Below are 24,320 nucleotides of genomic sequence, written 5' to 3' on the forward strand. Positions count from 1 at the left end.
AAAAAACTAATTTACTGTACTTTTCTAAAATTATCGCCTGCCTGTAGTAGGTGTTAATTTTGAGTAAAATTGAGTAAAAAGACACATACTTGAATAAATAACACTGTAAGTCCATATTTTATTGCAAAAAAAACATTTACTGTACTTTTCTATAATTTTTCACCTGCCTGTAGTAGGTGTTAATTTTCGCATAGCCGAATGCGATATTTAGCGCGCAAAAGTTATAGTGAATCATGCGATCGTATTCTTTTCAGCACAGAAATTAATGCATGCGGTAAAACTAGCGCGAGAAATACCGCATGCGAAAATGGCGATTTTTCGCACGCGATAATACTATGGTGAATCGCGCACAAATTATCGTGTCTTTTTTACCGCAAAAAAGCGTGCGATAATTTTTATCGCACTTTAGTGAATCAGGCCCATAGTTTTTTATTCACATCAGTCCTTGCCATTGGGATTTTTAATGGAAGATACTGCTATTTCCCAAAACACATTAGGGTCAGTTTCATATGGAGCCAATCAACCAGCCTGTATGTTTTTAAAGTGTTTCTAACAACATTCTGTGCACCAGTGTTGTCCAGCTGTTACCCTAATAGTCTGCCAAATATTCACTATGCAATATTTTTGGGGGCCGACATTAATAATATGATGATTGTTTTTGAGCGGGCTGGTTGCCATAAAACATCTCATGGGGGCCACACACAACCTATGAACCTCTACTTGTACAGTCCGGCTCTGTAACATACCAATGTACAGCAGGAACAAGTCAGGTTTATTTGTGCTATAATGGCTAATGTTTTCTCTTTATATGTACATATCTGACATGTAATCAGTATTTCAACAACAACCTTGTGTTTTTTTTTTTTGCACTTGTACAGCATGCAAATGGCAAGGTAACATGTATCCACATGTAAAATGATTGGAAGCTTCAAATATTATTTGCTCATTTTTAGCAATGCCCTTTTTTAAAGCAGTGTTAACATTGCATTGCATTATGATATAAACTAGGCATATATGTTTATGGGTGTGTACGTGATCTGAGGGCAGTAACAACACTGGGGAGTTAGAGCTATCACTAATCCTTTGTATGGAGTCTGACTGCAATAGTTTCTGCACTGTGCCTAATGTTAGTACTTCTGTTATGTATTGAGGTGCAAGGGAACCCTATACTTGCCATTGATAAAATGCACAGGCATGTATATGGCTTTTTTTTGGGCATAGCACATAGGCCCAGATTAGTGGCGAGGCCACAAAGGCCCAGGCCTACGGTGGCAGAAATTTGGGGACGGCATGCTACCCAGTCGCACTGAAATATTGCCCACATACGGAGCAATAGGGACCGGATACGCAGAAACTTTGTGCGTCCTCTCCCCACTGCTCCGTATGAGTTAAGTGACACACATGCGCAGGGGGGCGGGGGATTGTTATTGTTATTGGTCCAGGTGGGCAGGCGGCGGCCTCGGGGCGCCCTATTCAGAAATTTGCACTTTTGCAATATGTATTTGTGTAAAATCTTTTTTCAGTCTTCCTAATAACAGTACAGGTATGGGATATCTTATGAGGAAACCCATCATCCAGAAAGCTCTGAATTACAGAAAGCCCTATTCAGAAATTTGGCCCTGACGGCGCATTTGCACTTTTGCAATATGTATTTGTGTAAAATCTTTTTTCAGTCTTCCTAATAACAGTACAGGTATGGGATACCTTATGAGGAAACCCATTATCCAGAAAGCTCCAAATTACAGAAAGCCCATCTCCCATAGACTCCATTTTAATCAAATAATTCAGAATTGGAGATCCAAATTACAGAAAGACCCCTTATCTGGAATACCCTTGGTCCCAAGCATTCTGGATAACGGGTCCTATACCTGTAATAGGCATATTAACTGTTGCTTCTGATTTCTTAAGGTGCTGAAATATGTACCCTTTGTGAGGCAAAAGAGACGTGTATACATATATATCCAGCACCACTTACATATATTTTTCCTTTGCATTTCCTGAAACACTCATAGTTAGAATGTTTAAACCAAAGAATTTTTGTATTAGTTACATAAAGACCTCGATTCAGGTTGCTAATAAGACACAAGGTTTTTGCTTATTTAAAACGTTCTATAGCTGGTCACAAAGAAATGCATATTGGTGTTCAGCATTCTTTTTGCTCCACATTACAAGGTTAATGTTGTATCAGGGCAATAGTGTAATGTAATTTTCTTTACTTGCACTAAAAAGTATCATTATTATTTACGCAGCACAAAGATGGTGTTGGTTCTCTATGTACTTGGCGAACATTAAGGGCATATTATACAGTTGTGTAAAAAAGTGGCTTTAGAGTGTACCAAACAGGCAGTATAAAACTCTGGTAAGCTTAAAAAATAGCATTGCTGCTTTTCCACAGGTTTCCCTAAAATGTTTTGCTGCTTTTCGTCCCACTAATTGGATTGTGCCACATCTGAGGGAGTATAAAATAATGTGGTAATAAACTGCATCTAAATAGACTAATTGCAAATTGTCATGCAATATCACTGTCTACACTGGGGAATACCCAACCTTTTTCAACCGTGAACCACACTTCGATGTAAAAAGTGTTGGTGAGCAACACAAGCATGAAAAAAGTTCTTTGGGGATGCAAATTAAGGACTGTGATTGGCTATTTGGTATCCCCATGTGGATTGTTGGCCTGCAGGAGGCTGTGCTTGGAGTAAAACTGTGCTTCCAAAACTTGCCTCCAAGCCAAAGATTTAAAAATAGGCACCTACTTTGAGGCCACTGGGAGCAACATCAACATGTTGCTCACGAGTCACTGGTTGGGGATCACTAGTCTTCATCATACTAAAAGCTACTACTAAGGTAAACTACTCTTTTAAAAACAATGTGTGCCTTAAATATCACAATCCTCACTGTGATTTTGCTTTTTTTTAATTAATGATACATTAATAATCCCAAAGGTTCATTACATACTTAAGCTCCTTCTTTGTCCAGAAGAAGTGAAGATTTATTAATTTTATTATTGTTGTGCTGACACTTCAGGAATATGGGGCTATGTGTATTTGCACCATAATTAAAGTGAAACTTCTGGACCCACAGAGGTGCACCATCAAGATTTTAGCAAGTTTGTACTTGGGGTTAGAGACTGCATTATAAGCAGCTTACACTAGAAAATTAGGAAATGACAAAATCAACTGTTGAAACAAAAAGTGATATTTGCTGCCAATTTCTGTAGACAAAATGCAGAATATATGACCCCACCGTAACTTGAAGAAATAAAATTATCTTTGTTACAAATTGTAAAACCAACCTGAATGGAAGCAAACAAGCAAAAAGCCACATTTTTATTCAATACACCTAAAGTTCACATACACCACACATACATGCCTAGTGTGAAAGTATTTTGCCACAGCAGAATGTTTTATTTCTAGGTTTTACTTCTTTTGCCAAACCAGGGTCATGCAAAATTGCATTGCATTGCATGGTGCTTGACAAGACAGCTACAGAGGTTAATTTGAATGCTACATGAATGTTCTTCATACATAACAATCATTTGTGAATGGCACTAACAAGTGAATCCTGTTGCATGTATGATTGCTTCAACACCTGATACTAATTCCTTTGTAGTAACCAGAAGGGTATCCAATATAGCCTCTGCCTAAATGCTAGGAGTCAACCTAGTAAAGAATGATAACGTCCCTTTAAAATAGGCAACCTAATATGTAGGGCTTATGTTACATAATATATATTATATTGTTGCTTACAACAATACACAATACAAAGTTTTTATAACAAAAGAAATATAATAACACAATCCTCTCTAACCTCTGGTAAAGCTCAGCTTGCACCCCATTTTGACAAATTTCAGTTGCATCTACTGATAATAATCATATTGTCGAGCATATTCATCATAGTAGCGGTTTCTGTAATTGTACTCATCCTCATACCGTGCATAATTATCGCCTTTTATTCTTCTATAATCAACTTCATTTTCATGATCATAAGTATGCTCATAGCCATGTTCATACTGGACACTTATACTTTCCGTTTCATATGTTGCAGTACTGCTAATGCCACCATTGCTTCCTTCTTCATTGCCTCCATTTTCATCATAGCTAACTCTGGGAGGTCCAGTCACCCCGCCACCATTGATTTCATGGTCTCTAGTGAAAGGGGCAGTAGTGATTTCTTGTGTAGTTGCTAATGAGGTACTGTTTGTGGTTGTGTCTACTTCGTTACTTTCTGTTTCATTCTGGCTGGCTGAATTTTCTTCCACCTATTAAAGACAGAAGAACCATTATACACATAAACATACACAATTATACTGTATTCATATATGAAAAAGATTTATGTAAGGGACGTGCTCCCTTCAACCAATCACAAGCCAGCATACAATCCAATCAAACTAAAGTAAAACGTTTTTTTACTTTCAGTCAAAGGTACTTTTCTTAGAAGCTCATTGATTGAATCTATAAAAAGGACTTTAAATAGGGCAAGAATACAAAACACAAGCTTAAGTTATGTAACTGTAACTAATAATATCCATTTTTATCGGTTTCCTCCCAGGGACCTAAAGTGCATACACACCCTCACATATGTTGCACAAATAGTATGTAGGCTAGATGTATTCATCACAAAAAAAAAGAACAGGCACTCAATGAACCACAAAGGCCACCAAAAATATGAAGTAAAAACAAAAATCTTTATTGAAGCTGCTTCCCAATTGCCTTCCTAGTAATGTGGGGGTCGACCCACACCCAACCCTAACCGGCCCCTTCTCCACCCGCACCTGACCCGGCCCACAGCTTTGTGTCTATTTATAGACCCAACCTGCCTATGACATCACTGAAAGGGCAGGCACCCACTTATAAATAGACACTGCTGGACCTGGAAGTGGTGCTCAGTTAGGTCATGGCAGGAAGGGAGGCAGAAGGGCTCAACCCGCATCCACTCGCGACCTGCTTTTGATGTTGTGTTGTCAGCCCAAACCCGTCTAACATGCTTGTAAACCCGTGGGTTGCGGCCCAGCTCTTCGTGCTCTAACAGCATTTAGTCATAGGCTCTAATCATGAGGCTGTGGCTAAGTGCCATTAAAGCACAAAACATATAAGACCTGTTCTTTTTTTGAGATAGATGGATACAGTTATTTGCACCTTTGGCAGAGGGTTTGGGACTGGTGCACCTGGGGCAAATTTTTTGTTTGGTAATTTCTTTATACTATTTAAATACTGAGCTGAATGTGGTTATGAAAAGTTTATTCTTATAGGCTAGATGTAACATCATAATAGAAGTGAATGAAGAGTAAGGTTATACTTACTCTTCTAACTACCGTCCTGTCTCTCTCCTGCCCCTAGCCTCTAAACTCCTGGAACGTCTTGTCTTTTCTCGTGTAACTAACTTCCTCTGCACCCATAATCTGCTGGACCCTATGCAGTCTGGTTTTCGGCCTGCGCACTCCACTGAGACGGCCTTATGTAGAGTGGCAAATGATCTCCAGACTGCCAAGGCCAAAGGACGCTACTCGGTCCTCATTCTCCTAGACCTTTCCTCTGCTTTTGATACTGTCGACCATTCTATTCTTATACAAATTCTCCATTCTCTGGGTATCTGGGATCAAGCAGCATCCTGGTTCTCTTCCTATCTCTCTAACCGCTCCTTCTCTGTCGCTCTTACTAACAAATCCTCTACCCCGGTTCCGCTTAGTGTGGGGGTGCCTCAGGGCTCTGTGATTGGTCCCCTGCTGTTCTCCCTGTACACTCTCTCTCTAGGAGACCTTATTTCTTCTTTTGGTCTTAAATATCACTTATATGCAGATGACATCCAGATATATTTAGACACCCCTGCACTAACCGCTGATGCTCAAACCCAGATTGGTAACTGCCTCCTGGCTATCTCCTCCTGGATGAACCGACGCCAGCTCAAACTTAAACTAGCTAAAACAGAGCTCATGGTCTTCCCACCCAAACCTGGCCCTCCTCCTCCTTTCACCATTACTATTGATGGCATGACCATCAACCCTGTAAATTCTGCACGCTGCCTTGGGGTTATCTTTGACCAGTCTCTCTCCTTCTCTAACCATATTAATAACACTGCCAAAACCTGCCGCTTTTTCCTTCGCAATATTGCCAAGATACGCCCCTTTCTTTCACAAGTAACAGCTAAAACACTAATGCCCTTATCCTTTCCCGCTTAGATTACTGCAATCTCCTACTAAACGGCCTCCCAGACTCCCACCTCTCTCCCCTGCAATCAATCTTAAACTCTGCTGCCAGGATCCTCCTGCTCTCTCCTAAGAGGGAACCTGCTCAGCCTCAATTAAGCTCACTAGCATGGCTGCCTGTCAAGCAAAGGATAGCTTATAAAATCCTTCTGCTAACATTCAAAGCCCTTCACTCCTCTGCTCCTCACTACATTTCTTCACTGGTCTCCCTACATGTTCCTGGTCGTCTCCTCCGCTCCTCTCAGAGCCTCCGTCTCTTTACACCATCCACACCCACTGCGCTCTCTCATCTTAAACCTTTCTATCTTGCTGCTCCTTACCTCTGGAACTCTATCCCTGAATCCCTCCGTAGGGAAAACTCACCCACTCTCTTTAAGAAAAAACTCAGCTGTTACCTTCTGGAGCACTAAGACATTATTTTGCCCAGTCCTGCGCTTATGGGCAAATGCCCATACCTGATGCACTCTTACCTTCCAGTTTGTGCCTGTATGTTACCCAACCACTCAGATTGTAAGCTCTACGGGGCAGGGACCTCCTTCCTACTGTGTCTCATACCACATGGCACTTATATATATACATATATGTATTTATTGTATTTATTTATTATATCACTCGTCCTCCCTGTGTGTAATTTTGTATTCTGTAAGACTGTACAGCGCTGCATACCCTTGTGGCGCTTTATAAATAAAGTTATACATACATACATACATACATACAACACAAATGTAATTTTACTTCTGAAGCTTCTTCTTCTTCTTCCTCTGAATCTGCCCCTTCAGCTGCCCCCTTTCCCTCAGAAGTGTTTGCGCCATTTCCTTGAGAATCTGCTTTTCCATTTATGCCTTGTTCATCGGAATCACCCTAGCAAAGAGAAATCAAGGAATCACTCTAGCAAATAAAAATCAAGCAGTAAAAAAACACAAAATGAAACCTACTGATGTTTTAGTATTTAGTAGGTGCAGAAAAAAAGGTAAACAGTCTAAGGGATCTATTTATAAAACTGTTTGAGAATGATTTATGCCAAACAGAGTTTATCATAGTATTGGTGGTGTCATTTATTTTATCGCAGACTAATGCTATAATTTAATTATTATTTTACTCCTCCTCAGACCTGGTGTAACCCATTCAGGCTAATGGGACAAATTAATTATAGTGAAAAAGTGGTTTCAAAAGATGTGTAGAAATTGTAACAAATAGCTCAGTTTTTCATTATTTCATCACATTAGCATTTTTTCTTATGTGAGAATTTTACACACTAAATTATATGGTGTGCCATGGCATTTTAGTGGCAAAGTTTGGTGTATTCTATCAACCACTTCTTTTATCAGCTTTATAAATTTTCCCCTTATAAAGACAAAAACATCTTCAAAATGTAATTATCCTTTAAATTACAAAATGGTCTTCTGACTTTCTTCTGGGTCTAAGCACCCCTTTAACACTGGTCAGGGCTTCCTAACTTTATAGTAAGGTTATATAAAAACATAGTAGTACTATAAATATCTAGAGCGGCATTGTCCTCACCACTCCTAGGAAAGCTGACAGTTTGGCAACCAGTGCTTTAGTTGGCCATACACTGTCTGATTCTCTATAGTGTCTGTTCATCTGGGCCAACAGCTTAAAAACAAAGAACCATTAGCCTGAACTGCATTAATAGATACTCTCCGCTTTCTCATCTGCTGAAGCACAACGTACCTGCCGACGTGTAGCAACAGGTCAGGTCAAATGGTCAGGCAGAAAGAACTAATTTGCCAAACTGCTCACATGAGGGTATATATGGGCAGGTTAGAATCTAATGTAGATTTAGATGCATGACTGAGATTATAGCCAATTACTCATTTGGATCACAGTAGATATAGTCAAAAGTCCTTTTTACTATGCTTGAGTTTTGTATCCTTAAATATTAATGGTAAAAGCTAGTTTAGTGGTAATTGACTGTTGCTGGTCAGCAAGGATTGGTTTCTACTTAAATAAATGGGTGTCTGACTCTGTGTATCCCCTCAGGTAACTATTATCAGATGAAATTAAAACTGAATTTTGGGAAATTGTTCGCAATATTCTCTGGTCAGCACCAGTCTACAATGCTTTGCTCTAAAGTCATTAGAAAGCAATCCTTGGTAACTGGCAGTGATATTGAATGAAGAGAACACCCAAGGTGGCATTGCCTTTATATGATTAGCAAAATGACTGAAATAAGAAAGCTAAGCAAGGCCAGGGAAACATCACAGGAGTTTTCACATTTCTAATTATCTTGTTCTTTTGTGTATGATAAGACTTCATGCAGCCTTTTTACCAACATAATTTTAGCGGCATCAAACAACTTAAATCCCCAGGCAGCTTTTTTAGCTATAAAACTTCCAAATCCCATAGAAATAGGGGCTGATTTACTAACCCACGAATCCGACCCGAATTGGAAAAGTTCCGACTTGAAAACGAACATTTTGCGACTTTTTCGTATGTTTTGCGATTTTTTTGGATTCTGTACGAATTTTTCGTTACCAATACGATTTTTGCGTAAAAACGCAAAAATCGTATTGGTAACGAAAAATTCGTAAAGAATCCGAAAAAATCGCAAAACATACGAAAAAATCGCAAAGTACCGTTCATTACGAAAAAAACGCAATCGGACTCCATTCGACCCGTTCGTGGGTAAGTAAATCAGCCCCATAGTGTTCTCTTTATGCAAAGATTTTTTTGACACACTTTCTGCCAGGCAAAGGTGGGTCTCATTATTGTAACACAGTATTTGTCTTATGCATTGACCCCAAACAATCACAATAATCATTATTTCACTGTTCAACATCAAGCAATTACATACTGATTTTAAAATGGATATATATTTTGCTACAATGACAAAAATGTATATTGCACAACACTGCACATTTATCAAGTAGTGTTATTTAGCAATTATAACAGGCTGATTTACAGATGTTGATCTGGAGCAAAACAGATGAAAAAATAGTGGAAACACCATAACATGGAAACTTAATTACAGAATTTCCGACTGAAAAAAATGAAACCCAGATTCTTTACCTCATCTGAGCTATCTTCTTCTGATGAGCTGCCACCCTAAACAGAAACAGATTTAAAATGAAGCACTCAACACACACAATATTATAGGGAAATTATAAAATCTATTGCATGTATTATGTGATTCTATAGAAAGACAAAACTGGAATAACTTTGGGACTATATATATACTATATATATACTATATATATAGTCATAGAAATAGTATGGCTAACCTCAATGTTATATATAGTAATTTATTATAGATATTAAAAGGAAATTGAAACCAAAAATGCATTAAATATGCCTTGTATCTTTTTAATTTGTCATCTACAAAATAAAATTATTAAAATCATTTTATTAATTGCATTTAAAAATCCTTGTTCTGACTTTTGGAAGTGTTTTTATTTAATCTCTTTGAAGCATCAGGTCTTGTGGGTTCTGTTAGTACTACAGATACGGCATCCATTATCTGGAAACTTGTTATCCAGAAAGCTCTGAATTACAGAATCTCCCATAGACTTAATTTTAATCAAGTAATTCAGAATTCATTCATTTTAAAAATGATTTCCTTTTTCCTTGTACTTGATCCTAACAAAAATATAATAAACCCATATTGGAGGTAAAACTATCCTATTGGGTTTATTTAATGTTAAAATATTTTTAGTGGGATTAAGGTATGGAGATCACAATTACAGAAAGATTTCTTATCAGGAAAACCCAGGTCCCAAGCATTCTGGATAACAGGTCCCATACCTGTATATACAAACCATGAATACAAATGAAAAGCTAAATGCATGAAACATGAAACATATTAGGGCTGATTCACTAAAGTGCATTAATTTTTATTACATGCTTTTTTGTGTTAAAATAGCGCGATTCACTACAGTATTACTGGGTGTGTTAAGTCGCACATCGCATTCGTTAAATTTCACGCTACCACATGCGTTAATTTTAACGCATGCGTTAATTTGCGCACCGAAATAACACTAACGCATGATTCACAAACACTAAATAGCGCAATAGTCTATGCGAAAATTAACACCTACTTGGGACAGGTGGTAATTATAGAAAAGTACAGTTAATGAGCTTTTGGCAACACAATATGGACTTTGCTGTGTTATTTATTCAAGTATGTGTTGGCCCTAGAGTGATGCAGCCTCCAGTTTGCAGGGAAATGGTCATTTTCAGTACAGTAATTTTCCGAAAGTAATGGCATGTATGGCTAATATGGCTAGCGTTTATTCGCACGACTATTTATACGCGGCTATTTGTACGCGGGGCGTTGATTAGCGCACATTCCGTCAATGGCTAACATGGAGACTATTTATACGCGGTGAGTTGATTAGCACATGTACCGGCAAATACTGCACGAAAATAGTCTTCGCGACTAAAATAACGCATGCAGTATCGCGCGTAAATTAACGCAAGTATGCTTTTAGTGAATCGTGCCTTAAGACACGGAAAATTAGACGCGATAAAAATTTTAACGCATGCTATAAATAACGCACGTTTTAACGCACTTCAGTGAATTAGCCCTATAGTATGCATGCAGATACTGTAACTTGCAAGACAAAGTTGCTACTTGTGAGGTGAGTTTGGGGGACCATATAGCCACAATGTGCCCAGCTACACCCAGGGGAAATTAGGCCCAATTTAAAAGGGTTTATTTATATTAACCTAGCAAAAACAAACTCACTATATATGTTAAATTTGGAGATATGTACCTACCTTAGCATAGTTGAAGTGTTGCCTAAAACGTGGTTCCATGTACAGGGATCGATAAAAGTTGTATCCATATTTATTCCTTGATATCTAAAGAAAATGTACATTTTAAAACAGGTTAAAATAAATTAATAATATGTTCTGGATCTAAACACTCTACATCACTCTATCTAATATAATGATTTGGTTAACGGACAAATAACTCTTGGTTATGCGAACAAAAAAGCCTCAGTATATATTCTGCTAAACTGCCTTACATAATGCTTGACTAACCATAAACTGTTCAACATTTGCCTTATATCGCCTTCTATATCAAGTTTACACTGGGTAAGAAAGTAGATGCAAAACCTGAAGGTTAATTAATTAGAAAAGCTTTATTTAGCAGCACTGAATTATCTTAAAGACTCATTCAGTTGCTGGTCAACCTGAACTTCAGTAAGGAAAGTGTGCAAAAGCAGTGCATTATGGGGGCTTTTCACTTATAATGGAGTTTGCTTACCATTCATCTAAATATAGTGAAATTGTCCAGGGTTGTGGCGATTTTACTTCTGCTAGTAAAAGCTATATTTACTTGTAAAAAAAGAATCTGCAGTGGGAACAAATCCTTAAATAGATTAAAATAGTGTGCATTTCCAGGCCAAGAACCACAAGTACTGGGGCTTTCAGGCAGTTCACATTACAGTCAATATATGGTCTAAGAAGAAAATCCCTTTTGTGCCTCCAGCCCAATGACATATGGTAAGCAAGGGATGGTTATCTCACCACAAATGTCCCTCTCTCTCTTTCTCTCAAAATAGTCATTAAATAAGTTCAAGTAAAGGGCTATCTTTAAAAAAAATAAAGCAGAAACTATATTGTTGAACTACTTTCTTGCTTCATAAAAAAAGGATTGAAACTTTTATTTCTGAGGTAGAAAATCGAGTAGCAATTTACTAGCTGCCTGCTCTCTTCTTGCTTTTCAAACTACTGAAGGTGTGTGAGGTCGTCCTCTGTAATTATGTAATTGTAGCGCTCCCCTGCCAATTTATATTTAGCTGGTAAACCCACACATGCACGATTACGGCATATTTTCCACATTCATCTCCTGGCACACTGCATCTCTCCCACCCCCCCCAGCCTTACAAATGAATATATTTAGTAAATGTAGCCGTGGATTCAGAACTGGATGATTGTTGATTCATTTCCTTTAAATTACGCAATAAGAATTTAGAGCCCCCAAAATATATAAGGGGTTGTATTTTTTGTTACTACAGCAGTAACAGAGTAATAACTTTGCCATTACTAATCTTGGCTGAATAACTTGTGTCCAAACATATCTTGTAACATTGCTTTGTAACAATAATTAAAAAGGGAGGTAGGAGTGACACCAAAACATATCTAGCAAATTCTTCAATTTATTAAATATCACATTGTATATATACAGGTATGGGATCCCTTATCCGGAAACCCGTTATCCAGAAAGCTCCGAATTATGGAAAGCCCGTCTCCCATAGACTGCATTTTAATCAAATAATTCAGAATTTTAAAACTTATTTCCTTTATCTCTGTAATAATAAAACAGTACCTTGTAACTGATCCCAGTTAAGATAAATAATCCTTATTGGATGCAAAACAATCCTATTGGGTTTAATTAATATTATATTGATTTTTTAGTAGACTTGAGGTATGGAGATCCAAACTACGGATAGACCCCTTATCCAGAATACCCTTGGTCCCGAGCATTCTGGATAACGGGTCCTATACCTGTGTATATATATATATATATAAATTAGTTTTCCTTATTAATAAATAAACGACCATTCCATATGTGAATTTATTCGATTTAGAAAAACAAACTCAAAATCACAAATCAACCGTAACAAACAATGGGTTTTTCATTGTTTGTTTCCCTTGAGAAAGGGCACTAATGAGCTTATTTATCAATTTTCGAGTTTGTGAATTTGAGTTTATTTTTCTAAATTGAATAAAAACTCAAAAAATTTAAGTTTGAGAATACAGCTTGACTTTGCCTATGGCAACTCCCATGTACTGTAGAAATTTGCAAACTTTTAGATGCCAAATTTTCTCATTTGAGTTTTTGTGTTTTTGCTCTTAATAAATACCACACATTGGAGCGAACAAACGGTAACCCAGAATTCAAGTTTTTTAAGCTCAAAATCAAGAAAAATTGATAAAACACCCCCTAAGGTGGGAATTTAAATAAAGCCTATTTGATTTTATTGCACAAGACCTGTTGTGTGCAGTGTTTTCTATAATATTTCGTGTCTCAGTATGTATGTATGTATATATATATATATACTGTATGTATGTAAGTATGTATGTATATATATATATATATATACTGTATGTATGTAAGTATGTATGTATTTAACACTTTTTCAGGGCAACCTTTGCCAAAGTTAAATATCAACAAAATGTTGGGACTACAAAGTAAGATTACAACGTATCAATGGGATACAGGAAACACTGTAGACATTTGGTAAATGTTGTTTTCCCTAGCATTATTGTAATTTTTTAAGTAATTAATTGTATATGAAAATATATATATATAACGCTATACAGTTGATTTTATGATTTTATATATAGGAGGTATGGGATATAAACCATTATTCATTTTTAGAAAATGTCTACAAGCAATTACATTTTAAAATGTTACTTCATTTTTATTTAATGTGCATACATATACCATGTATTATTTATTTTCTAACATGCGGCCTTACATTCATGTTCACAAAAGGGATACATAATTTTACATACTTTTCCTTCATCGTCTTTCCACCTCCTTTGGAATCGATTAATCTAAAAGAATTAAAGTAGCATTTAAAAAAAATGTTCTGCAATAGATTCAGTGTGGAAAACTGTTGCCACATTTTGCTAATAATGCTATTCAATTGCATATTTTGAAATAGAGAAATCTATCTATCTACTATACAGCCCGGCAACTCAGTAGCTTCTTTTGAAATAAATCACATGACCAGATATTTTCAGAAGCGTTATACAGTTGCGGAATCTGTTATCCGAAAAACCTGATATCCAGAAATTTCTGAATTACGAGAATGACATCTCTCGTTGACTCCATTTTAATAAAATAGACCTTCATTTTTTAAAAATGATTTCCTTTTTACTGTAATAAAACAGTTTCTTAAGATTTTTCATGTGCTTACAAATTAAAACAAAAAGTTTGTTACAGTTTGTTACAGTTTTTTTTGCTTAATAAATCACGTTTTTGAGTTTTAGTGTAATTAGTAAAATCCACAATTTTTAGTGCTAAAAGCCACGATTCATGAAAAAGGAAAAACTAACATTAGTAATAGTCTACAGGAATCCTCAAACTACGGTCCGCGGGCCGGGTCCTGCCTCCAGGGTAATTTACCCTGGCAGCGGGAGAGCTGGGAGAGGAAGGATGGACGGATCAGGGGAGCTGGGACAGAGAGGACGCAGTGGGGAGTGTGAGGGGTGAGCTGGGAGCAGGAGGGGGCGGAGGAGCTGGGAGAGGGAGGACGCAGCGGGGAGTGGGGAGCTGGGAGAGAGAGGAAGCAGCGGGGAGCGGGATGGGGGAGCTGGGAGCAGGAGGGGGGCGGGGGAGCTGGGAGAGTCAGGATGCAGCGGGGAGCGGAAGGTGGGGCTGGGAGCGGGAGGGGGGAGCTGGGAGAGAGAGGACGCAGGGGGGAGCGGAAGGTGGGGCTGGGAGCGGGAAGCTGGGAGAGAGAGGACGCAGCAGGGAGTGGGAGGACGCAGCAGAGAGAGGGAGGATGCAGGAGCAGGCCTTAGTGTGACCCTGCAGCTGGAGAGCTGGAGCTGGGGGGGGCGTAGTTTGAGTACTATAGTCCAGCCCCCCAACAGTCTGAGGGACCATGAACTGGCCCCCTGCTTAAAAAGTTTGAGGACCCCTTGTCTACATGTTCCCCCTTTAGACCAGTTCATACATGCACTGGATATTTCTTCTCACATTCTCACTTTCCCTACTGGTGTCTGGCTAACATGTTTCAGTTTCCTAACCTCAACCAGTTCCAGTTATTTTCACACAGAATACTATAAAAGAAATGATAAATATGGAAACTGGTGATAATGTGATGAGAGGATGTTTTTCAAAAAAGGTAATGCTCTCTGCCCAGCAAGATATACAAGATGTTGAAAGGGTATATACCCTTTAATAACTTTGCCTTCTAATGTGATTAGTAACTATTGCATGGGGTAGTTTCAGTATGTCTGTCAGTAGGAATACACAAATCTATCTATCAACACAGAGGTCTGACAGTTCTATTATGAAGAAAAACATCCCCATTACTTACATAAAATGAGCTGGTCAAACCCAACAAAAAGAGAAAAATTAAAGCTGTCTTCATTCTTGTACTTTTCTGAAAGACATTTATAAGAATAATTTAGTATAGTCTCTGCAATCTCTCTGCAATACATTGTAAATCCAGTGATTGGCTTGGAGTCCTCACGTGGCCCCCTGATCTTTAATACAATACCCTCACACAGCGCAAGAGCATAATTAACAATAACATAAATCTATTATCTAAAACATTTGTATAAAAATGTTGTATGATGTGAGTTGATCAGTTAGTAAACTATAGGGCTCATATACAACCATAAATTAAGTTGTGGTCATTCAAAAATGGATGCAGTCATTGCACAGGTACATGTGTTCAAAGATGCTCCTTGCACTTCCCTATAGTTTTGCCCAAAGGATCTCAAATTCTGAATAATGTACAAGTGTACCTACTGATGCAGGAGAACCCTGGAGATGCTGCCACATTCAAGCTAGCAGTAATTTCCCACTGCATCCATAGTTGCATCCATAGGCACAGCCGACATGTGACTATAGAATCACGCTCAGATATCATTTTGTCACCGATCCCCAGAAATTACACATTCCCTACTCCTATAATGTTTTGCACAATAGTTTTGGATTCCTATCAAACTGCAATGAGAAATTGTGTTTATTTAATTTAAGCTCAATTAGGTCAGGTTCTGTTCCCATCATAGCTGCAGTTGTGCTAGAATTGTGGGGGAGAATGCTGAATTCTGGGTAAACAATATAGCAAATTGTATTTGTAAATGAGCTTATATATCTACAAACATCATTATAGTTAATGGAATAGCATTTACATTTCAAAATAAATGGACATATCGAATGACTCTGCAGTTGAGAGTTTGTTAAAATGTCATTTGTTTTTATTATGAAAAATAAAATATTCAGTATTTTACTTCCTTATAATGTGTATAGATCATTAGAAGACCTCAGGGTATTAAGCAAGGTTGTATCATTCACTCTTCCATAATTCAATCTGCAGGCCAATTAGATTGCGATTTGATGGTGAATGCTCAATTATTTTGTTCCTTAGATATCTATTTGAAATCAAACTCTGTGACTTACAGCCTTGTATTCATAAATCTGTAACCATAATGTTGGATCTCAAAAGTGGGTTTGAACGTTTGTCTTAATAACTCTGCTGTAGGAGAATATGAGAAGAGCAGTTTAGCTAAGTCAGTCACTTCTATAAAAAAGGCTACCTATTTTGAGCTTGAAATCTTTGGCTACACCATCCACACCCTCATACACTAAAGAGGGGGTACTTGTCATATTGTAAATATAAATGGACATAATGGGTTGCCAATGAGACAACCTGTTCAAGTACGTCTCTTTAATAGTCTGTTCTGCATTCTGAAGAGCAAGGACCTGCACTCACAAGTGGGAAGGATGCAAACTGTGAAAAACAGATCTGGTGAAGTCCTGAAAATGAAGTTATATTCTTGTGTATGACAATAATGGATGTTAAAATAAATGATTTATATTTTAGGTTTACGCCTCTTTAACACAACAAGAAGGCACTTATAAGCTAACTTATAAGTTGACCAAATTAACTTTTAGTATGATGTAGAGAGTGCTGAGACAATTTGCAATTGGTCTTTATTCTTTGTTATTTGTGTTTTTTTTTATTTAATTGGCTATTTGTTTAGAAGCTCTTCAATGTGGAATTTGGGCAGCTATCTGGTTGCTAGGGTCTAATTTAACCTAGCAACCAGGCAGTTATATGAAAGAGAGACAGGAATATGAATAGAGGAGGGCCTACATAGAAAGATAAATAATACAAAGAAACAATAACAATACAGAGGACTAGTTTTTTGGCTCCTGGGGTCAGTGACCTGCATTTGAAGCTAGAAGGTGTCAAAAGAGGAAGGCAAATAACTAAAAAAAACTATAAAAAAAATGAGACCAATTGAAAACTTTATAAGAACAGCCCATTCTATAACAACTAAAAGATAACCTGAAGGTAAACTGATTGTTCTTTATAGGTTTGTCATCGGCCAGGAACTAGCTAAAAAGGGAATCACTGAAGCTTTTTTTTTATCAAAATTAAATCACTGGATTTTTCTCTATGACATGAGCCTTGTTTTACTGTCACACCCATGTTTATTTTACGACAGGATGCCAATTTAATAACTATTTATTAAGAAGTTCATGTGGGTGTTAACAGCAATCCATATTTAAATATCTACCTACTGTAAAATAAAAATATAAAAAAATATATATATAATGATAATTTTATTATATGATACAATGTATTAAAACCTGTGCAGCTAAGAGATTTTAGGAATTCTATTATTTTTTTTGTATCCTTTGATTTTATTTTTGGGATTCATTTTTCCAGTTTTTATTAATAGTAACAGAAAGTTGTTTTTTTTCTTAGGAAGGAATTTGCATTAATTTGAAAGACTTGCTAATAATGGCAGTGTTCATACTTCAATATTTAGTTAATTTTCATTTTTTTTTTTTTTTGGAAATAAAATTAGATCAATCTGCTAACATTCTATTAAAAATTTCTAGATACATAATTTAGATAGCCCATTATGCATTATATAAAGAAAAGAATATGCACATATAACCTGAATATATATTGCAAATAAGTACAGCATGATTATAGCAAAAGTAAAGTATACAGTATGTAGCTTCCCACCTACCTTTTCCTAGTGGTATTCTGAAGCAGGAATGAATAAGCACAGATTTATTTGGATTTGTTGGCTTGGGTAGTTGCAAAATAAACTCCCTTGTTCATTTCCAGCCAATCAAATTGCGTGTGTGATGTCATTAGCAGGTTCTCACTGTAAGACCCCGTAATGTCAACAGTGAATATGGCCACACAGTTTACAAAAGGCATCCCTAGAATGTCAATATGTTTGTTTCATTCAGTATAATTGAAGGGCTAAGGTTTCTGGAAAGGGCTTGGTTCCCAATGCCAGCATATAATGATGCTGCTGGACATAGCAGTCACTTCAAAACTATTTTAAGTTATAATTTTCAAACAAGCATTGCATTTTCTGCATGTTTTTTTTATAGCATTGAAAATTTGGACTCTTATACTGTTTTTACAGCCAGTTCTACTTTTTACAGTCTATTTGTATTCTCATAAGCAGTGTACACCTATAGTGGGGGATTTGCAAATGGTTGTTTCCGCATGTTTTCAGCTAAATGATTACATTTTGCACTGCTGTGCCTGTCTTTCCTTTTTCTGCGATTTGAAGTGAAATAAGATTTTAATTTGCATGAGCATTCCCTCTTTGCGTGTTTATTGTGCACAAATATAGTGCCGATTTTTTTTCTGTGCGAACATAAATTTGCAATTTGTGAAATCAGTTTAGGGAATATTTTTTCAGCCACTAAAGTTGTGGCGTAACTTGGACGCAGAATGTGCACATACATTCACACTGCTAATAAAAAATTTGCAATTATGTTTGCACATTAAATGCGCCACTCATGTCATGCTTTATAAATGTAAACATGGGCAGGGCAAATATGTTCACTGTGTGAATAATTTTGCAATGCACAAATTTTATAAATGACCCCCAGTATGTTTTGCATAAGCCAAATAGAACAATTGGTTTAATGAAACATGGCTTAATGAGAACAGTTAGTGTAAAATTGTATAGAGAGCTTAGTATAATTAGCCCACTCTACCCATCATTGCTGACAGTGTCTCAGCCTTATAGATTAGGAAACATCATAGGTTTGTTAAATCATTTTATTATGGACCATAGCCTAACATGTACCTCATGTTATATCTAGGTCCTTCTTTTACACCATTTTAACATGGTACTGAGATACTGATACTTAGGGGCACATTTACTAATCCACGAACGTCCGAAAAGCGTCCAAATGCGTTTTTTTCGTAATGATCTGTATTTTGCGATTTTTTTGTAAATTGTCGCGACTTTTTCGTAGCTGTTACGATTTTTTCATAAATTGTCACAACTTTTCGTAGCCGTTACAACTTGCGCGAATTGTCGCGACTTTTTCGTAGCCGTTGCTTTCGGATTCATTCAAGCTTCAGTATCATGACTTTCCTTGGGCCAGGTTCGAGCTGCAGAGTGCCATTGAGTCCTATGGGAGGCTTCCAAAATCATGCAAAGTCTGAAAGGTTTGCCCGCCGTTTACGAGCGCTCAATGCAAAAAAGTTGCAACAATATACGAGCAAATTGTAACGGCTACGAAAAAGTCGCGACAATTCGCAAAAGTCGTAACGGCTACGAAAAAGTTGCGACAACGGCGTAACGGCGATGAAAAAATCACAAAAAATACGAAAAAGTCGCAAAATGTTCGTTTCCAATCCGAATTTTTCCCATTCGGATTCGTGGATTAGTAAATGTGCCCCTTAGAATAGTCAGACAGATGACTTTTTATTATTGGCACATATGTGCTACTCTTTCATTCTTTTTAGGAGGGTGCACATGCATTCACCCAAACCCAACAGGAAAGACTGAAAGAAGGTGGCATGAGGCTCTCAGCATACAGTACCTCATGCCGGTGCATTTTGCGGAGAGGAACACCAATCCAGGGTAGCAGGTAAGAGACTAACATCACTTTGACCTACTAATTTGACACCCCCAGGGATTTTACCTCTCTTTCAGTGAGAAGTGATTTAGTAGAGTTCCGGAATTTACAGCACCGGATTTCACTTTGCAGCGCCCAAAGGATGCCTCATTCTTGCCTCCCCGCCGCACCAAGGATCATGCGCATCCTTTTTGATCAGATACAGATCACTGGGGACGGGACGCGCTGAAGTTTTTTGTGCAACCCGTCCCCAGTGCTCCATATGTGAGCACATTTTACTTGCAGCTGGGCAGCATGCTGCCCCTAAATTTATGCCGCCATAGGTCCGGGCCTTTGTGGCCTTGCCACAAATCCAGGCCTGGGAATTTACATGTCCAAGGATTCCCCTTCTTTCACATCTTTCAGACAAAGTTTTTTTTAAAGAATCCTATATACAGTGCATTGATGGCCCTGTATGAATTGACCAGCACACCTGTCTTGCTCATTCACATATCTTTGTATGTAATTTTGAAATGTTGGTGAATATATGCTGTTGCCTTTTACTGATACATTAAGGTGGGTACAGCATAATTTATACAAGGACTCACTAGTCTTTGGGGCTCCCACCTCACTCATAAATATACAAATTATACTTTAATTATACACATTATCTGCTGTAGGCTGTTAGTGTTATATGTGACTGGATATTTACTTTGAATATAATTTGTAATTGCATTATTCCACACAATAAAGATACCTCAAGCTGTCAGCTTGGTGAATGGTACATTGACCATAAAGTTACATAAATTTTTGTAGAGCGCATTTAATTTCTACATTCTTTTTGTTGAGATGACGTAATTGCCATTTATTTAGAAGAATGATTAAGCCTATTACAGTAGCCATTTATTCGCCAATATAATCAGATTTATGATACTAATACAAAACAACTATTTCTGTACAAAACTGTATAAAAATGTACCTTGTTTAGCCAGCTTTGCTCTTTATTCACATGCTGCATGACTTATTAGTAAACAGCCCAGATGCATGCTGAATACTCCACTATTTTCTTTGTGAATATATCAAATATACTGTATAACTGTGTAGCTCCACAATGTATGCTGAATATTTAAAAAGCTGTTAGAGAAAATAATTACAAATAAACTGATTTTTTGCTATGCAAAGGGTCAATGTAAATGTTCCGTAGGCAGAGCCCTGAAAATATCAAAACAAACAGATTTTTTTTTCTAATATTTAATTTTGAAATTACACATGGGGCTAGCCATATTCTTAATTTCCCAGGGTGCCACAACCATGTGACCTCTAAATGGTAGAGTGAATTTAGAAATAAAATGTATACCATAAAAATGACAGTGTCACTTTAATGTAAAATAGTACTCCCTATGCACTTTAAAACATGGATTCTTAACTTTTTGGGTCAGGCCCTGATCAATCCTATGTTTTTTGACCCAAAAATGGGTTTAGAGTTAGATATCTATATTTCAACTGCTTCCAACTGTATTATAGGGGATCAGGATACACCCAAGACAGCAGGGTAATGCATTTTTCAGTCTCTAGACCAAAGTTCCTTCTAAGCTGTATACTTTTATGTTCATGCTCAGAAGTCAAAATACCAATATAAATTGTGGAGATTTATTCCTACATCTAACATCACTTTCTAGACCAACGCCCACTGCAATCAGGGCGGGGGGGGTGCACAATGTGTTTTTAGCCCCCACCACGTAATGACAAGCAATGAAAACAGAGCACTGACTAGGGGTAGGCAAGAGAGGCTCCTCCCTGGCACCCCTCAATCGTTGCACCCTAGGCGGCTGGAAAATGTAGTTTAATCATAAGGAACAGTTCATGTCCCCCTACTTGGTTAGTGTTTGGCTGTACTAAGGATCCTACCCCTAGGGGCACATTTACTAACCCACGAATGGGCCGAATGCGTCTGATTGCGTTTTTTTCATAATGATCGGTATTTTGCGATTTTTTCGGAAAATTGTCGCGACTTTTTCGTTACCAATACGATTTGCGCGAAAAAACGCGAGTTTTTCGGGCCAATCCGAAAGTTGCGCAAAATTGAGATTTTTTCGTAGCGTTAAAACTTACGCGAAACGTCGCGCCTTTTAAGTTAACGCTACGAAAAAAGGCGCGACTTTTCGCGCAAGTTTTAATGCTACGAAAAAATCGCCAGATTTTGCGCAACTTTCGGAATGGCTACGAAAAACTCGCGTTTTTTCGCGCAAATCGTATTGGTAACAAAAAGGTCGCGATAATTTCCGAAAAGTCGTAAAGTCGCCGAAAAAATCGCAAAAGATACGAAAAAGTCGCAAAATGTTCGTTTTCCAATCTGAATTTTTCCAATTCGGATTCGAATTCGTGTCTTAGTAAATCAGCCCCCTAGTCTGTGCTGTAATTTGAAGTGTATTCTCTAATGTTTTTTACATATCCATCAGTGTTGATATGTTCTTTCAAAAGGCTAAGACTGGGCAGGTATGAAGTGATGCTGGGGAACTAGCATACTGGACAGTATGGCTTATATAAACACCAATTAAACACTTGAAAAATTCTGTTCCAGAAGCTTTTGTAAATCTGTTTCTTTAAATATTGAATAGTTGTACAGATAGCTTCTATTGATTAACTGTTGATGAACTACAAAAAAACACTGAGAAGGCAAATTAGATACATGCAGGTATAGCATTTTGGCAGGAGTAGCAAAAGAAAATGACAAAATGTCAAAATGTTAAAACTGAATAAATCTACTTTGACACAAAGACTGACTAATATGTTTAAAAAAAGGGCATACTAATTTTTTCACTTATGTAGCTTTGTTGTGAAACTTGTGTGAGTTTGGAGCATTTGAGTTACAATGAACGCAGGTGTACAGTATTCTACATAGTTAGCCCATGCTGGTAACATTTAGCCTAAAAACTTGTGTTAAATGTGTTATGTTACACTAAATAAATCATATGTCCCTTCTTCCTCTTCATTCAGTTGATCAGTTCACACTGGGTATGGTTTTGTGCTCATGCTGGTCACTCATTTTGCCAGGTTTTTGGAACCACTAAAGTGAGTGCTGGCATCTGATTCATTTGACTGACTCAGGGAACTGGATTCACTTGAGTAACTGGCTCCTCTTGACACACTTAAGCTGCTCATACCAGTAGTATCATCTGAACTATCAGAATCACTTGCTGCATCAGATACATTCCAATTAGTGGTAGATGCAGTAGAAATGCTGCCTAGGGTGCCTTGGTCACTTGAGTCATTTGCTGTGCTCAGTTCATTACTCAGTTTAGCTAAGACTTCCTTTGATCCACTGTTGCTATCAGATTCTCTTGACTCACTGGAGTCACTAGACTCAGTTGATGCACTAAAGCTGCTTGAAGTACCAGATTTGTTTAATGCACCATGGTTACCTTCTTGGTTTGAACCAATGGGAAGGCTTGATTCATTAGAGTCAGATGGATCATTAAATTCAATTGAAAGAGCATTGCTGTGTGTGTACGTTGTATAGTAGTCATAAGGAAGGTCTTTTGAATCATTTGGGTCATTAAACTCACTTGAATCAAAGGCATCATTTCCATTCCTAGTGTTTTGAATGTTAGCATCATTATTTGCATCTGAACATGTGTTGTCTTGAGTTGTTTGGTAGCCAGTACTCCTTTTATTTAATATTATCTTTCTGCAGGGTTTGTTCAAGTGACCATCATCCATTTTGCCACAGGATATATTTTTAAACCAACCACTTTCAAATGTTTTTCCCACTTTTATTTTATTTGTGTTATTTTTCTGAAGTTTGTGAGGCTGAGGCTTGCCACCAAACATGTCCTCGTTTTGTGATGTGGTGTTGCTATATATATGGATGTTTGCTCTAGGGTTGGTTGCTGTTTTTTTGCCTTTAGTTACAGAGAACTGTAGATAAAATCCCTTTGACTTATACTGACTCATTTCTTCCCTGTGAAGCTGTTGATTTTGATTTGATCCAGGTCTTATTAGATGGGCATCATTCTGCTGGGGATGTCTAAACTTCTCCATCCTGCCATTCGCTTTAACATCTCTATTTTTATTACTACCATCTTTTTCAATCTTGAAAATAAAAGAATGATGAGAGTTAAAAAACACATGCACAAGAAAATATATTCAAATAACATTCCCTTGCACTGTGATATGAAAAAAATGTGACATGTACTTTCCCACTAACATTGATGATTTCTTAACTAAATGCATATATACATGTTGTAAACTAGCGGGATCCAGGACAGACACTTTCTTGGCTTTAAGGCAGTTTATTTACACAGGGGTGCCCATTTCAGCATACAAAACAAATCATAAAAATAAATCCTGCCCTCTGGGCGCTACCTTCACACATTAGATTAGTTCCCTCACTAACCTGGGCCCCTTGTGGACTACCAGTGGGAAAACACAAATGTTGGGGTCACCCAGGGGCGCTTCTGCCATTAGGCGAGTTGAGAAACTCGCCTCAGGCGGCAGAAGCGCCCCAGTTACCAGGGGCTGCAAAAAGCCGCTCCTGGTAACTTTAAGAGCCGAATTTCCAGTTTTTAA

General features: G+C 37.5%; 2 protein-coding genes across 2 annotated transcripts; both read right to left on the reverse strand.

Annotated features, from left to right (window-relative positions):
- Positions 1-3,386: 3,386 nt before the first annotated feature.
- ibsp (integrin-binding sialoprotein) lies at positions 3,387-17,935 on the reverse strand. Its single transcript, NM_001145744.1, is given in 7 exon segments — positions 3,387-4,261; positions 6,941-7,066; positions 9,236-9,271; positions 10,943-11,026; positions 13,694-13,735; positions 15,229-15,294; positions 17,906-17,935. Coding segments are annotated over 6 exon segments (744 nt in total). The 5' UTR covers positions 15,283-15,294; positions 17,906-17,935; the 3' UTR covers positions 3,387-3,859.
- A 4,229-nt stretch (positions 17,936-22,164) lies between these two features.
- dspp (dentin sialophosphoprotein) lies at positions 22,165-23,834 on the reverse strand. Its single transcript, XM_031895091.1, has one exon. It carries the CDS (start codon positions 23,790-23,792, stop codon positions 22,794-22,796), a length of 999 nt encoding a protein of 332 aa, XP_031750951.1. The 5' UTR covers positions 23,793-23,834; the 3' UTR covers positions 22,165-22,793.
- Positions 23,835-24,320: the final 486 nt, after the last annotated feature.

The sequence above is a fragment of the Xenopus tropicalis genome, chromosome 1, assembly GCF_000004195.4.
Source record: "Xenopus tropicalis strain Nigerian chromosome 1, UCB_Xtro_10.0, whole genome shotgun sequence".
In the NCBI taxonomy this organism is placed as follows: domain Eukaryota; kingdom Metazoa; phylum Chordata; class Amphibia; order Anura; family Pipidae; genus Xenopus; species Xenopus tropicalis.